General features: G+C 42.1%; 1 protein-coding gene across 1 annotated transcript in view; it reads right to left on the minus strand.

Moving 5' to 3' along the window:
• PIK3C2B (phosphatidylinositol-4-phosphate 3-kinase catalytic subunit type 2 beta) overlaps positions 1 to 17,820 on the minus strand; it is a 343,678-nt gene that overhangs the window by 200,452 nt on the left and 125,406 nt on the right. The window contains exon 9 of the mRNA XM_089669402.1: positions 16,767 to 16,889. Within this exon, the coding sequence (XP_089525528.1) occupies positions 16,767 to 16,889 (123 nt within the window). The remainder of the gene's footprint in view (positions 1 to 16,766; positions 16,890 to 17,820) is intronic.

Below are 17,820 nucleotides of genomic sequence, written 5' to 3' on the forward strand. Positions count from 1 at the left end.
CACCTGACCTTTTCAGGGCTACTCTCCTCTTTCCCTTCCCCTCCTCCCCTTTTTCCCGTTGTTTTTTCCTTCCCCACTCCCTTTCCTTAGCACAAGGTAGATTGGGGGTGTCTTGTTAATTGGCTGATTTGTTTATGTGCAAATGTGAATGCTGTGTAAGTATCTCATTTTGACTGTATCTTCTGTGAACTACATTGCCTTTAATAATGATGCTGCTGTATACCGAATTGTACCTTTGCTTGTCACAAGGTCAAACACTATTTTAAAAAAAAGAGGTTTGTTCCCCTCCACCTTAGGCTGAAAGAGCTTTCAAAAGCACATGATGCTAAGACAACTGGGTACCCAGGGGTCACAAAGTTTCTTTAGTGTCCCTCCCGCTGTAAGGACACCTGTTCCTATGTAAAAACGTGCAAAACCTATGCTTGCTTTAAGTCCTCAAGAGTCAAGTACCCCTGGATTAATCCTACCCTTGCCTGTCCCCTAAACGCACTTAGATGCACATAGCCAGGGACTTTCTTGCAGACCTCCCTCAAATGGGCACATGGTCAACTGGGTGGAGGTGGACGGTTAAGAGTAAAATGGCTCATTTTATTCCACCAGCCAAATCTCCCTCCTCGAAACTCCTGAAATCCTTATTTGTCTGAGAAATACTCAGGTACCATGGAATGCCCGGAACATAGTCTCCGACAATGGTACACAGTTTGTTTTCAGGATCTGGAGAGCCGACCTCTTGGAAACCAGCCACTTATTTTTGTCTGCCTATCATCCTCAAACAAACCAATCCTAGGAGACTTATCTTCATTGTTTTGTCTCTGATAACCAAGTGGAATGGTCTTCAGCACTGCGCTGGGCTGAATATACCTACAAGTGGCCTCATTCATCCCCCGTAATTTCTCTCTTCTATTGTGTTTATGGTTTCCATCCCAAATCCTGTTTGTTCTCAGACATGTCTTTCGACATTCCCTATGCCAACACCACAATTCACACATTTTGTCAGAATTGGAGTAAAGCCCAGGCTACCTTGTCCACAAGCTCTGCTCCCCAAAAAGGCTTTGTGGATCGCCTCTGCTCCCAGGCTCCTCAGAATAAGGTCAGGGACCGGGTCTGGCTGTCAACAATAAATCTGTCACTCAGTTAGGTTTATCAGGCCTTACAAAATTATTCACCGGGATAACCCGGTATCCTTTAGACTACAACTTCCTGCCTCTATGAGGATCCCTAATGTCCACCATGTTTCTCTTCTAAAACCTCTTCAGGATACCACTGTTTTGTCTCAGTCTGCGCTCATGGTCAGCAGACAGGAAGACAAAATTGAATGTATTCTGGACTCCAGGAATGTAAGGAATTCTGTTCAGTATCTGGTTGCCTGCAAGGGCTTCAGTCTGGAGGAAGATTTTTGGGTCCCAGCTGCATCTGCTCACGTTAACAGATTTGTACAGAACTTCCATTCAAATCCTGACAAACTTGCTCCAAGGAGTCCTGGGGCCCCTCCTCAGGAAGAGGTTAATGTCAGGCGCATGCAATACTCCTGTTCTTTGGCAGCTGTTGATCTCATGTTAGCATCTTGATTTTGGCTGATCTGCACTCTCCCTGTCTGCCCACCTGTAGGGTGATTGATGTAGACACAGGTGGAGACCAAACTTATTTTAAAGGATAAGTTCACCTTTGAGAACATGTTACATGTTCTAACCGTTTTTAGGATGGAACATGTAACATGTTCCCACTGCTGCAGCTGCCGCTTGCTGCACTCTTTCCGTGTAACAGCGGCACAGGGATTTCAACAGTTCCCCATACTGTCACTTTCGAAAACCGCGCGGCCGTGTAAGGCTCAGCCCACAGGGCTGCGTCATTCATTTACAGAATTCTATGAATGAATGAACTAGAAGTCTTGATAGCCTTTGTGGCTGTCAACTTGTAGTTCATTGATTCTTTCTGTCAGAGTCTATCTGCTTGCCTGGATAGGTCTGCAGGAATCCTGCATGGCACAAAAAACAAACAAAAAAAAAAACGGCTTTTTTTTTTTTTTTTTAAAGTGAATTTATGCTTTAAGCCTGCCAAGCCCTTAGTGTCATGCATGTGTAAGACGTACTTCAAGCTCCCTGTTTCCCTGCCTTATTCTGGTGCTTTGACCTTTGCCTTCACCTGATCCCCGCCTTGCCTGCTAGTTTGGACTTCCTTGCTATCGACATTGGATTGGACTTTGGACTACTCTCTGAACTCTGCCTGCCTTTTCAAAACAGATTAGACCAAGACTATTCTCTGAACGTTGCCTGCTTTGAACCAGGACTGCCATGGTATCACTACCTGTCTGCCAACTGTACCAGTTTGCTCTGCTTAGTATGTGCATGCCCCATCATGGTGGCCAGGCACTATAGCAATGTCTATAAAACCTGGGGGCAACCCAAGTACTGGTAGGCCTGCCTTATGGGAAAAGGACTGCTTTGGGTGAAGAGCGAGCCAGCTGTAATATCTGACCACTGACACTAGGGGTAGGCGAAACAACATCTTCCACATATTATACAGATTACAGAACAAAATTAACAAATTACCTATGTTTCATAAAAACAGTGGCATATGCGACAGCATGGAATGACACGTGGCGGAATGTGTGGGTTATTTTGAAAAATGAACTAATGAAATTAATTTAAAATAAGATGGAGAATGGCCAAACAATGCTAGTCTTTATAAGAATTTGGCACAAAAAGGCAAGGTGTAATCTTTGGCACTGATTTTGCGGTGTATCAGTTAAAATCTAAAATAACCCAAGGAGTTAAACAGGGATTATGACATTTTGTTTTATTAGGATTATGGATTATATTAGGATTATGTTTTATTAGGATTATGATCGAGAAATGTAATTACTTTCGATCCTATATCTAATGTGTTTTGCATTATTTAATTAAAAGTGGAGTGGACCCAAAAAAGTGAGGGTTGCCTATATTCAAGGACCTGAAAAAGACTGACATGTAGCCTAAAGATTGCAAGTTAAAATTACAAAAGAAGCATTGAAAAAAAGTGTGCTGCACTTCAACTTAATATCTACTGTAACTCTACCGTTCTTACCATGTTACATCAATATTTAGGACACTGGACCAATTTACTTGTCAAATTACTGCCACTGCATCAGCATACTTCTCAACTAGTTGCAACAGACCTCCTATCTGAATGGGCACCCACTGGGGGTGAAGGCAATCTACATTTCCTCTGGTTTTTTCTTATGTGACATATCACATGGCAAAGAGACAGAAAGAATTGCACTTGCTGATCATTTTTCATATGTGCTGGCTTATTCCAAACCCGCTTTATTGATTGCAGCATTAATCCATAGTGTGTGATTATTACCCTAATGTTTTACTTTCTGAAGATCTAGATTGACATTGTTTTTAAGCCCAGCAGCACAATAGATCACCAAATATGACACCTTTACGGGATCATACATTTATTTTTCCATACTAATTTTTCTAAACACCCATTATACTGCATAGCACAAACATTACTAGTAGATCATAAAAGCCGACTAGCATACAAAAAAAGGACTAAACTCTCTTCCAGTGCCAGAAGATTAGGTCCCTGGTATTGAAGGAGTACGTATTGTCAGTCCTGGTATCAGTGTGATGTGTATTCTCAGTCCCTGGTATCAGCAAGGTGTGTACTGAAAGTTTAGAATTGGTGAGGTATGTACTGTTAGTCTCAGGTATTGGTAACATAAGATTTTCAACATACCAGTAAAATCTTTTTCCTAGAATACCGTACAGGACACAGGCTTCTTTAATTATTATGACTGGGTTTATGCAGCTACCTTCACGTGATTGTGCACTTGAAAAAATAAGGCTTCAGGGACATATCCCAATATAACCCTTCTCACTACTAGCTAGCCTCAAATTTGTAGCAAGCAATAGTAAGACCCTAAGAACAACACAGAGGGACCTGTATCCTGCATACCTCCAAACCATCTTGGAATAGGCGGGACAATCCCAAGATTTCATTGAAATAACAATGTCCCTCAGATCCAGCTAAATCCCAGAGCACAGTGAGGGAATCAGTTTTGACACTGGGCTCCACTAATCCCTCTGCTCCAATCTGGCTCCAATCCCCTGCAGTGCAGTTGCCTTCTCCTCCACTACCTCCCACAGGCTGTGCTGCAGGGTAATTTACAGTGTCTGCACCCAGTGCCCCCCTCCCCTATAATTACTGCCTCCCTCCCTGGGTGATATCCCCCACAGCACAATATATTTTACCGTCAGCATTCCTTTCCTGAATGAACACCATGAGCAATCAGAATGTGTTAATTCATAACTGAGGCACATAGTAAACGATTGTAGAGGAAAGGGCTTTCCTAACTGTAGCACTGGGTCAAAAAGACTTTATGCTAAAGAGAGTCTGGCCTTGGAGGTCAGGCACAAGGGACAATACAAAGGACCAAGTTTGTTTGTTTCATTTGTCCAGGATGTTGAATTGCAATCTTCTGGATTGAAACCAGGCGTACAGTACAGTCTTGAAGGAACCAAACATGAAATCCAAGCCTTCACAGAGGAAAATAGGGTCATTGCACACCAGTAAAAAAAGAACTTATTTATTGTAGAATGCCAGTGAAATCCATACAATACAGCAGGAGAGGTGAAACTGCTAAAGCGTTTCACTCTGTCAAGTGCATACTCAGACTTTTTTTGTTTGTTTTTTACCGAAGTGCAGTCACTCTATTGTTCCTATATGAAATCTACAGCTGAGAGTTGGACTGGCACCCGGGATTTGGGCAGATAATAGTGACCGACCTGGAATGGTGTTGTATGTTGTGCTTGAGATTAAAAGACCCTAATGCAAGCAGGAATCGAGGGCTTACTCTGAGGCCAGAGGGCCTAGCATGAGAACAACCAACAAGAACAGAAAGGTTCTTGACAGGGCCTTGTCCAGCGTAAGACACAGGTACTGCAATCTGAGATTAGTTCAGAGATGACATCTGCAGGTTGAGGATTCAACAGTAGCTCTACAGAGCCTGCACAGTCTGTGAATGATGGCTGATCAGAAAAGTGAGGATTGACATTTTAACAGGAGATTGCACAAAAACAGGAATCCCCTGAGCATGGAACAAACCTGGGGCAAGCACCACTGCGAAGATCCAGAAAGCCATGGACAGGCCAAAGAAAAGGGAAACAAACGTATAATGCTGATTGCCAACCAGAAAACACAGATAACTTTGCAAAGGCAGAAAGAACTGGAATGTGCATCACTGATGTCAGAAAACACCCGAAAAGGAGGGAGGCAATGACTGACCCAGTATTTTTCCATACAAAGCTTTTGAACCGGTTTGAACAAGTTGAGTCTTCAGATCTAGAATTGAAACACAGAAAAGTGATGGTCCATCGAGTCTGCTCTTTTTTTTTTTTTTTTGGGGGTGGGGTGGTTTTTTTTTGGGTAACTTTTTTGTCAGAGTATAAATCTATGCTTGTCCCAAGCATGTTTAAAGATTTTTACTGTTAACTGGCTCACTACCTCTGCTGGAAGTTTATTCCAAGTATCAACTACTCTTTCAGTAAAATCGTAGTTTATGACATTATTTTTGAACTTTCCTCCAGTTAGTTTAAGGTCATATCCACGTGTTCTTGATTTGGTTTTGTGTTGAAAATACTGTCCTCCTGAACCTTATTCACCACCTTGATGTAATAAAAGGCTTCAATCATGTCTCCCCTTTCCCTTCTTTCCTCCAGACTGTACATGTTAAGTTCCTGAAGTTGCTCTGGATATGTTTTATCCCCCAGACCTTTCACCATTTTTGTCACCCGTCTCTGGACTCGTACTATCTTATCAATATCTTTTTCTAAGTGAGGTCTCCAGAACTGGATACAACTGGGTCAAACATTTATTTTGGAGACCATAAAAAGGTTCGCATAGAAACCTTGAAAGCATTCCCCTGTTGGAAAAGGGGTGGTGACCCCTTGAGATAGGAACTGCTGAACAGCAGCGAGGAGATCAGCCCATTGTGATGAGAATGGTGACAAGTTGGAGAGCATGAAGCAGGGAAGAGAGTGCAAAACTCCACAATCTGTAGCTCCTGGAAATGACATTAGACCCAGGCTTCCAATATTTTCTGGGACCAGTAGGCTGACAAACATCACCCCACTTTGAGACACTGGGGGAGATTTACTAAAACTGGTGCACCCAGAATCTGGTGCAGCTGTGCATAGTAACCAATCAACCTCTAACTTCCGCTTGTTCAATTAAGCTTTGACAATAAAAACCTAGAAGCTGACTGGTTACTATGCACAGCTGCATCAGATTCTGTGTGACCAGTTTGTCTTGGCACCAGGCTTGGTTAGCTTGGAAGGCCATGTGTACTTACAAAAGTCAGTTCCTGCCCTAGATTTGAAATCGAAAGACAGAGAGACGAAAAGGAACCCTTTCCTCACTGGCAGTGATACAAGCATTTTTCTTCTAGGGGGTGGGTGGAACCTTTACCACAGTGATCCCCTTGATGTACTTAACCAAGGAGGAACCAAACAGGCATTTGCTTTCAAAGGATAAACACTCAAGGTTTATCTTGCATGGAAGTCAAGCAGAGGTGCATTTGAGCCAGAGAATCCCATTCATGTGGGTAGAGGGAAGACTCATCCTGGAAATTTGGCAAACTGTATCTGCCTCGCCACTCATGCAGTAGCTTAAGGCTGTAGGTCTAACTGTCTGTTATGGAGGCTGTCGCAAATGTACGCACCAGAGACTAATGCAGTCCGCCATTTTGTTTAGAATCTCCATTTTCTCCCCTCATTCTCCCTCCCTCCTCACTCTGAGAGGCACAGTGACAGTGTATGTGTGTTAAAAAATGTCACAGGAGGGTCATAGGAGCCAAAAAGGCCCCCCCCAGGGAGTCGGGGCCTAGCTGTCCTAGAACCTGTGCCATTTCACACCTCGGAAGAGATAAGGCAAGCTTTCCCAGGAGTTGAAAGAGATTCCAAGCGAATAAACCTAACTCAGCATAGGTGACAGAATCAGATAACACTTCTCAAAATCCATTTTTCCCCTATGTCTCATATCATGGAATATGAGAGACTTACATAAAAACCGGACATATCGTCAGATGGACGATGAGCAGGCGAACAGTTTGATGGGTCACTCGCCTTGTCTCGGACACACAGGAAAGCAAAAAAATAGATCTCGTGAACCGTTCAGTGTACACTTTCATAATTCATATCTAATCAATCCTCAGACTTGTCTGCATAATAATCTACCCGCGGGTGGAATGTCACTTGTGCAGATGGAAAGGTATGGGCCAAAATATGAGTTAAGGGAGATTTTGGCTCTAGTTTAGGCCGACACCCAGACCTCCACGCCCTACACGGGGATTGGTCCTTGACATCAGAGACACCCCCTGCTGGGGACTACAAAATAGGCTGTCAGACCTAAGAGTAGGAAGTTGAAGACGTCTCCCATTTTAACATCAATATTACCTGGGGGAGACTTGTGCCCTTCTGCTCAGAAACTTGATCTGCTTACATCCAAGGCTTAATGGCAAGTACCTTAACCCTTTAACCTCTCTGTTATCTCTTTGCTGTGCTGTTATTCTCTGTATATTTATATATATATCTTAGTTACTTCAATCATTATAGTGTTATAGCTGAAATCGCAGTGTTTCCTCTTTCTCTGACAAAAAGGAGGTGGTGGCAGTGTGAAGGGTTAATTGTGTAATTAACCTGACCCAGTAACAATCACTCAGGCTGCCGGTACATTGATCTGTGGTCCATTAGCTGGAAAATCATTGTGCAGGGTGCAGCTGGGTGTGGCATTGTTACGCACGTGACATCACGGTTTTAGATTGGCTAGTCCTTCGGTCACGAGTTTGGTGAGAAGGGCTGGGGTCTGATGCCACGTTCGTCACATATTGGATGTCGCGATCATGGGATCGTCGCATGTTGGTGGCAGCGATCTTGCGATCGTGACAGAGGCCTCTAAGGATGGAACTGGGATTTTGGTCACCGAGTACACCTAAATTTATGTAGATAGAGCACAGATAGCACTCCTACAGGAAACACACTTTCCTGCCTCTAAACCCCCCTTGCTGATAGATATTTTACCCAAGTTTCATTCAGGATTTCCTAACACGAAAATCCAGGGGTGTGAGTATATGTTGGGCCCATACAACTCATTGAACACATGCAGCTGAATAAAAAGATGATAAAGGGTGATGCCTCATCATTGAAGAGACACCTAGCATGTAACCCTGCTAATCTGTACATCCCTAATCATAACCAAATAGGTTTCTTGGAATCATCGCTGAATACTTTGGCTGACTTCACGGAGGGCATTTTTGTGGTGGGAGGAGACTTTAATTTTATATTTGACCCAGCTTTGGACTCCGCCAAGGCCCATCCCTTTTTCACAGAACATAAGTGTATAAAAAAAGTCTCCATCTCCATAAGCTCATTGATGTTTGGAGAATTCATTACCCATCACACCTACTCCTTCACACATAATAATTACACAAGAGTAGACTTTTCTCTGATCAAACACCATCACCTCTCTCTTGCCACTCAATCGGGTATAGGGACCATAACATTTTTTTTGTATCACACCCATTTCTCTGACGCTGACTACAGGTACTCCAACCCCTTCCATCTGGTCTTGGCACTTAAATGAATCACGTTTACAAGATATAGCAGTGGTTGCAGACTTGACTGCGGACTTATAGAAATATTTTACCTCTAACTGTAATTCAGAGGTTACCAGAACTTGGTTTGGGAGGCCCATAAGGCCTTCATAAGGGGCTTCTTCATCAAGTATCAAGTAGCTAGCAGAACTTGCTAATCTCTGATCTAAACTGAAAACACTCTGCTTGGACAAAGTGAAAGCTGCTCTTGCAAAATGCAGACATCATTTTATGAGTATGGAAACCACTGCAGGAAATCTCTGGCTAATGCACTCTGCAGAAAGAAAGCCAAAACATACCGCATTTTTCGCTCCATAAGATGCACTTCCCCCCCCCCCAAAAAACGGGGGAAAATATCTGTGCGTCTTATGGAGCTAAATATGGAGCGGCTGGCCCGGTATTCCTGCCGCTGTGTTAGAATACCGGGCCGGCTGCTCGGTTCTACTGTGCAGAAGAACCCGCTCCTCCGTTCCACCTGTTCCTCTGTCCAGCGTTGTCCTGCTTCCATCAGCGGTCTTCTCTTCCTTGCGCCGGCATCTTCAGTGTGGGCACCCGGCTGTGACAGCTTGCGGCTTCACAGCCGGGTGCCCACTGTGCTTGCGTGAGAAGTGCTACGCTTTGTGAATGGCCCCGTAGTCTTGTGGGACCTGTCACATGTCCCACAAGACTATGGGGGGGAGGACAACTCAGAAGTGGGAGCAGGTACCTGTCAAATTCGGGTACCCGCTTCCCCCCTCCCCAAAGGTCTGCACTCTCTGGTCATCTCCTGTACCATGTCCACAGTCCCTGGTCATCTCCTGTACCATGTCTGCAGTCTCTGGTCATCTCCTGTACCATGTCGGCAGTCTCTGGTCATCTCCTGTACCATGTCCGCAGACTCTGGTCATCTCCTGTACCATGTACTTATGATAGCAGCTGGGGATGGTTCTAGGAAAACACTGACAGCAGAAATAGCCAAGGCCTTTAAGGACTACCATACTTCTCTTTAGAATTAGAACCCTGTCCGCACTAGTGCACTACACTCAATTTGGGTGGGTTCAATAACACTACAATAGGTGTACCCAGAAAAGCCAAAATGAAGCCACATTTGAAAATGAACAGAGGCCTTTTTGGTTGCGGCTGTAATCACCAGAATGGTGGACAGTGCTTTCCAGTGCACCCCCCCAAGGGGAAATCAGGACAATGGTACCCTGGCCCAAATGTTTAAAGGCATTCTGTCCTGTACTCACAATTTCAACAGGCAAGATAAAATGGTAAATTAACCCCACCCTGGCCTCACCTTCCACAATGGGCTCACTCCTGCTGGTTTCTTCAAGGACAGAGCTCTGCACCAGGTAGACCACAGCCCTGGAACTATACAGTTAACTACTTGCACTGCATGCCAAGGGGACTACCCACAGCGGGATCCAGCGGAAGGAAAAAAAAATTAAAGGATAGCCCCACATCGTCCAATGGGCAAGATCCAGGTGCAGTCCCCAAAGGCTCTGCCTAGGAGTCCACCAATCAATAAAAGTCCAGAAAAGTGTGAAAAGCCGGATTGGCTGTGATGCAGTCTATAGGTAAAGAATCATCTTGGAATATCATCATACAGAGCAGGAGCAATACAGTTAAAAACTCCATACAAGAATGTAAGTTTCTTTCAGCAGAGAGGAGGTTTGTCGATTTTCCATCACATAAGGACACTAGCAAAAAATCAAAGTTAGCTGGAAGTGAGAAGGGTCTTATACAGGGATGTATCTGTAGCCTTATTTTTTTTGCCAGTGAACACCCCTGGCCCTCTGTCTGGACAGTGCTGATTGGTCCTGTGCTGATCACATGCACCTCTCTAGCAATACACTCTAAACTGAGCATGTGCATGTGGCTATGGGTTCAATCTGTCTTATCAGGGGATAAGACAAGGACATTTGAACAAGACAAGGGGCAGAGAAGAACGGATCAAACAGTCTTTTTACACAATGCAGACGATTAACCCCTTAGGTTTCACAGTGAGTATAACAAACATGTTTTACTGCATATACAGACTGATTTTACTGTTGTGGGTTTAGTAATACTTTAAGTCCTTTAATAAACGAGAAGCATTAGAAATTCATTTTAGATTTGAATTGTCTTAACGGTTAAAGTAGTTGTAAAGACTACACATTACCGGTAAAAATTTTCCAGCATTTGTTTGCCCCCCTCCCCCCAATTACTTACATTAGTCACACCAATCCAATGCTGTGCCTGTCTGTTGCTCCTCTCTCTCCCTGCATTCACAGGACAGAGGCATCAGCAGGAGGCCATTGGCCCCTGCTGTTGCCAATCAAATACCATGAATAGGCAGTGGGGGGTGGGGCCAAGTCAAACGGTTTGTGTCTAAAGACGCACACAGCCTGGCTCAGCAGCAAGCCTACAGGAAGCAGCTTCCTATGGTGGCACACCAAGAATAGCAGGAGCCAAGAGCACTAGCAGGGGACTTCAGAGGAGGAAATTTGGGGCCGCTTTGTGCAATACCACTGCACAGAGCAGGTATGTATAAACTGTCTGTTATTTTAATTAAAAAAAAAAAAAAAAAAAGACGGACTATAAAATCACTTTAAACTACAATGTTTTGCAGTATTGTCTTGGATTTCCCTTTTCCTACTGTATGTTCAAAAGGACAGACTTAAAAAAATGCACTTTTTAAAAATTGTCTTTTAAAATAATTTCTAGTCATTCTTTTAACAATAATCAACAAACAGAAACTAGATATGACCAAATATAGCATTAAGGCCGGAAATCCTTTAAATAATTGCTTTAATAAAACATTATCAATTCAATAAAGACTAATTAAAGACAGATTAAAACTATACTGAAATAGCCTTAGCATTCTCTCAGCCTTCATTACTGAACTCTGTGTTGGAATAAAAAAAATGTCGATATGATTGTAACTTGGGCAGAGCAAGATTTTTTTGCAAAAAAAAAAAACCACAAAAAACATTAATTCAGAAACTTGGATATAGTAAACTGACATTACCTTATTTGGTACTGGATGAGCTTGTGTAAGGACTGGGTTAATTTCACTGCACATCAAATCCAAAACTGTAATAAACTACAGGCAACTCCCACTGCTTCTTATCCCTTTAAATCAGTTCCAAGGTTACACAGGTTCTATCCCATTTAGATCCAAGTGAAAAATACTGCACCAAGTGCAGGTTCCAAACTTACACAAGCATTCACACAACTTCGATAGCGGCAGCAGCAGTAAGTTTTTCCAGAAGCGTAAACATGTCTGTAGTACATTTATATCCGTCACAGAAACAGCATGTGCTATTTCTGGTGAAATTCTTCTCTCTCTGCTTCTTAAGTCTCCTGTACACAGAACCTTCACTACATTTTTTTCTATTCACTCTCTTATGGTCTGTATTATTCTGCCTAAGGTCTTTTCTTTATTACCAGTTTTCGCCTTTGTCACATCGTTCCACAAGCCAACACTTTCTAAATTTAGTTTTCCACATGCTGCCCCTTGCTACTCATTAGGAAGAAATTTGACTTGGACTGAATCAATCCCTGGCAAGCTATTTTGAGAGAACAGCTGAGATGAAAGACTCAGGGAGATAGAAACAAGAGCGCTGCCTTGGCACCTCTAACAAAAATGTTACTTTTTTCCAGGAAAATAGTATGGAAAATAAAATGTACCTTCTGATTCTGATTTTTAGCACAGATTTACAAAACACTTATTCTTATCATTGTATATTTAAGCTTTTTCAGCAATGCACCATCATATATAAATTCTTTTGGCTTTATAATTTAAACAAAATGTGTGCTCCTGCTGGAAACCTCTCATGATAAAATAAAACCTAGGGAGCAATGGAAGACCTTTCTACTATGGCTAAAGGTAAGGAGGAAGTGTTCCGCCATAAGTATTTTTCTTCCTTCTCATTATATCTTAACTCATGCGAGCACTTAAATCAGAGGTTTTACAAAAATGTGTTTTTTCTTCAATTCAACAGAATGCCCAACATCATGAGAAGACTTGTCCCATTGTTCTTCTCTACTTGCTTGTTTCCTTCATTTTTTTCTATCTTACATCAAAACTTTTCCCTGTCACCATTTGGACTATCGTTCTCTTCACTTTTTCCCAGTTTTGGTCATTAACAGACCATTTTTCCCTGACTTTTAGTATTATGTTAAGACAATTAGTTGATGCATGTTTTAGTTTCACAGGATGTCAGTATACCTGCCCATTGTTCATAAGCTTGTTACTATTAGCAAGATTAGTTTGTATTTTCTCTAATCTAATGCCAGAAATATTTTTACGGAGCAAGGCGAAAACTAGGACATTTTATCTTATCTGTTTACGGAAATATTACTTTTAAAAATAATACATCGGGAGCACGGAGTTATAGTCACAAAGAAGGCAATTGAGCCAGCAACCCTTTATTCTGAATAAAAAAAAAATGCATAAGGTTCTAGTCACTGGTGGTCATGCTGTCATGAATCTTTGGGATAAGTTCAGAGAACTTTACGAAAGTTCAGACGCGGAGTCTGGACTCTATTACAGTCAATAGGAGCAGAACCTTTGAAAACAATAATGACCATTTTTTAGGCTAATAGGCAAGGGATTGTCAAACAAAGGGCATGGGGTGAAACAAAACAAAACAAAAAAAATTTCATTTGACAAAATTCTTTGGGGGGTGGGGGGTGACATGTAGTCCTTGGGGGATGCCCTCAACCTGTCTGTCAAGTTCCTTTCTGTGTGTGAACACATGGCCAGTAATTCTCTTCTTCTATATCAAAGATAGTTTGGATTTTAACAGGGAAACCCACACAAAAATAAAGAAAAAATGCCCTCCCTTACCTCCTGAACCAGGCCACATGCCCTCAACATGGGGATGGTACCTTGCCAGGTAGTGCCCCCCTGGAAATGCCCCTTGTTACCAAATGGACAAGAACAAGTGCCTCTTCCCCACAATCCTGGCCTGGACTTGAACATCCATTTAACTCAGCCATTTGACAGAATTTTTAAAAAATGTCAGTATTGTGAGGAATATTTTTTCTTAGTTTACTTCGTTTTTTTTTTTTTACTTCGTTTATTTCACATAAGGCAATGATAAAAATAGGGAGTAAAAAAAATGTAAAAAGATCCACCTTCAAATATCACTGTGCTTCCTAAATCAAACTGCAGGTCAATTATTTGTATATATTACAATTGTATGCGCGGTGAGTGTATATGGACGTAACTGTGAGGATCTCATAGAATTAAAGGGTGTACCCATTCAAAAATGATTTACGTTTTGGCATATGTCAGAGTAAATCAACATATTTTTTTTACATTTGCAGAAAAATAATAAAACTGAGGGTGGTTGGGTGCGTAGGCACATGCAGTGGTCAACAAAGGTGGCAGCATGTTGGCAGCCGAGTGTCATGCTTGTTGCTATAAGAAAGGGATTGCTAGAAGATGAGCGACTGTCAGACAGTTACAGTGAAGGAAATAAGTATTTGATTCCCTGCTGAATTTGAATGTTTGAAAACTCACAAAGAAATGATCAGTCTAAAAATTGAATGGTAGGTGCATTGTAACACTGGGAGACAGAATAGCAACAAACAATTCAAGAGAAATGCATGTCTAACAAATTATGCATTGATTTTCATGTTAATGAAAGAAATAAGTATTTGATCCCCTTCACAAAACATGACTTAGTACTTGGTGGCAAAATCTTTGTTGGTAATCACAGAGGTCAGACGTTTCCTGTAGATGGCCACCAGGTTTGCACACATCTCAGGAGGGATTTTGGCCCACTCCTCTTGGCAGATCCTCTCCAAGTCATTAAGGTTTGCTGGCTGATGTTTTGCAACTCAAACTTTCAGCTCCCTCCATGGATTTCCAATCAGATTAAGGTCTGGAGACTGGCTAGGCCACTCCAGGACCTTAACGTGCTTCTTCTTGAGCCACTCTTTTGTTGCCTTGGCTGTGTGTTTTGGGTCATTGTCATGCTGGAACACCCATCCACGACCCATTTTCCATGCCATGGCTGAGGGAAGAAGATTCTCGCCCAAGAATTTATGGTACATTGCCCCGTCCATTGTCCCTTTGATGCAGAGCAGTTGTCCTATCCCCTTGGCAGAAATACACCCCCAAAGCAGAATGTTTCCACCACCATGTTTGACAGTTGGGATGGTGTTCTTGGGGTCAAAGGCAGTATTCCTCCTCCTCCAAACACGGCGAGGTGAGTTGATGCCAAAGAGCTCGATTTTGGTCTCATCTGACCACAACACTTTCAACCAGTCCTCCTCTGCATCATTCAGATGTTCAGTGGCAAACTTCACTGGGCACTTCAGGATTTCAATCCTTGTCGGCGTAGTGTGTTATCAATTGTTTTCTTGGTGACTGTGGTCCCAGTTGCCTGGAGATCATTGACATCATCACGTGTAGTTCTGGGATGATTCCTCACTGTTCTCATGATCATTGACACTACATGAGATGAGATCTTGCATGGTGCACCAGACCTAAAGAGACTGACAGTAGTTTTGCTGCTTGGCGATAGTTTGGTAGCCCAGTCCAGCCTTGTGTAAGTCTACAATCTTGTCCCTGACATCCTTGGACTCTTTGGTCTTTGCCATGGTGGAGAGTTTGGAATCTGATTGCTTGATTGCTCCAGTGTACAGGTGTCTTTTATACAGGTAAAAAAATTTGATTAGCAGCACTCCGTTTAGAAGACTGCTTCTAATCTCAGCTTGTTACCTGTATGAAAAACACCTGGTAGCCAGAAATCCTGCTGAATGTTTGGGGATCAAATACTTATTTCCCTCATGAACATGCAAATCAGTGCATAATTTGTTAGAGTTGCAAAACGTCAGCCAACAAACTTTAAGGACTTGGAGAGGATCTGCCAAGAGGAGTGGGCCAAAATCCCTCCTGAGTTGTGTGCAAACCTGGTGGCCAACTACAGGAAACGTCTGACCTCTGTGATTGCCAAAAAGGGATTTGCCACTAAGTACTAAGTCATGTTTTGTGAAGGGGATCAAATACTTATTTCCCTCATTAACATGCAAATTAGTGCATAATTTGTTAGACATGCATTTCTCCTGAATTTTTTGTTGCAATTCTGTCTCTCAGTGCTACAATACACCTACAATTCGATTTTTAGACTGATCATTTCTTTGTGAGTAGCAAATATTCAAAATCAGCAGGGGATCAAATACCCATTTCCTTCACTGTATAGCTCTGATTATATGGAAGAGAGTAAATAGCAGGTGGCAAGTGGGGCTTTATGCAGATAACCCTAGGTAGTCTGAAGTTGATATCCCCATTTAAGTTGTATGCTGCAGCAGAAGGTCAGTGATGTTTTGTTATTCTTTTTGGTTTAATTCATGGATGGTCAGAATGAAGAGTGATAATATGTTATTCTATTTGAGATGCCTGCTCACCAAGGCTAAGTTCACACTAGCTTAGTCAGCAGGTGTCAAACAGGTGTTTGGGAAGCATTTTTAACGCTTCTCAAACGCCTATGAAAATTCTGCATATGGCAGCACACAGTGCTGTTCACACTGAAGCGTTAGCGTCGTGGCAAAACCGATGCCTCAAGTGGAGTCAGGAGGAGTTGAAACCTCCCATTCAAGTCTACGGTGACGCTCCTCAAATGCCTGGCAGGTGTTTGCAAGTCGTTTGCGGACTGTTAATACCATTAAACTTCATTATAGGCATTAGTGGTGCGGTTTTAACACTTGGGAAACGCCTATCAAACACCTCAAAAACGCGCATAGGGCGTTTGGGGAGCGTTTAAAACGCTTCCCAAACGCCTGTCTACTGCCTGTCAAACGCTATAGGGGTGTTTGGCAAGAGTTAGAAATAAGTCAAGTGTGAACGAGCCCAAACATGCAGGAAGAATGAACATTGAAGAAAGACAGTGTATGGTAAAATATTTAATATTTTTAACTGAATCTGAGCCGGATACTTTTTAGTTACCTTGTGTTTAAAATAGGACCAAATAATTCCACAGGTTAAATACAAACCCTATTTAAAATACAAACGAAAAACAAAAAAACATACAGAGGCTGGTCATTTAATCAACTTCCTTGGTTCAGTAAACCTGTCTAGGTTTAGTAAGCATATTGGAAGTAATCTTGTGTAAAATGAAAAAATTCAACCAAGAGAGAAACAAAAGATACTTACATCTGGTCCCAAACGATGAGATGGAAGAGGTATTTGTAAACATGGATCTTGCGTGTCACCTGAGGACTACACAGTTGCCTTCTACCATGACTCAGGGAGCAAGACACATAAAAATCCTCATAACTGCAAGAATAAAAATATGATGCACATAAGTTGAGGAAGACAGCAGAGAAAAGAAAAAAATTTGCGTTATCAATTACCTGAGGTTATGTATGATCACTGAAAACATTCATGACACAGTGAGAGTGATTTACTAAAGGAATAGAGACTGTTCACTTGGGAAAATAAATTAGGTGTAGCTGTCTACTCACATGCAAAAGGAAAATATACATACACAAGGATTTTTGCTTACAAACTATTGAGTAACTGAAACAAACACAGCTTCTCCTTACTGGGCAAGCTAGGCGACCATTCACTTTGCAAAGTGAACATATAAAGAAAGCTAGAAGTTTAAATATATCCTTTATTAGCCAACTTAAATTATTAAAGTTGCAAGATGTGAGACTCTATGGGGGTTGATTTACTAAAACTGGAGTGTGCGAAATCTGCTGCAGCTGTGCATAAAACCAATCAGCTTTCACTTTTTTTTGTCAAAGCTGAAGTAAGAAGCTGGTTGGCTGCCACCATATTTTGCACTCTCCAATTTTAGAAAATCATCTCCTATATGTTTCTTTTTCAGGCTTCATACAATGGAAACTCACACACTTATACAGTACACACAGTTGCAAAGCGTAGCAATGAAACACAATAATAAAACAGGATTTTTGTCTTGCTTGCAAAATCCTTTTCTTGGTGTATATTACAGGAATTGGTTAATTCCTAGATCAATGGGTTATACTCCACCTCCAGGTGATTAGACACTGGCAAAGAGCAAAGCTGAAAAACCTAGACCTGTACAGCACTTCACACTCCCAGCATGCTTCATTTATGTGAGCAAGAAATATAACAGACACAGTGGGGAGGATCCTGTGTCCCTTAACCACTTAAAGTCCAGACACTTTTACTCCCTTCCTGTCCAGGCCAATTTTCAGCTTTCAGTGCTATCACACTTTGA

The sequence above is a fragment of the Staurois parvus genome, unplaced genomic scaffold, assembly GCF_062004578.1.
Source record: "Staurois parvus isolate SC_StPar_1 unplaced genomic scaffold, SC_StPar_1.0 ptg000074l, whole genome shotgun sequence".
Lineage (NCBI taxonomy): Eukaryota > Metazoa > Chordata > Amphibia > Anura > Ranidae > Staurois > Staurois parvus.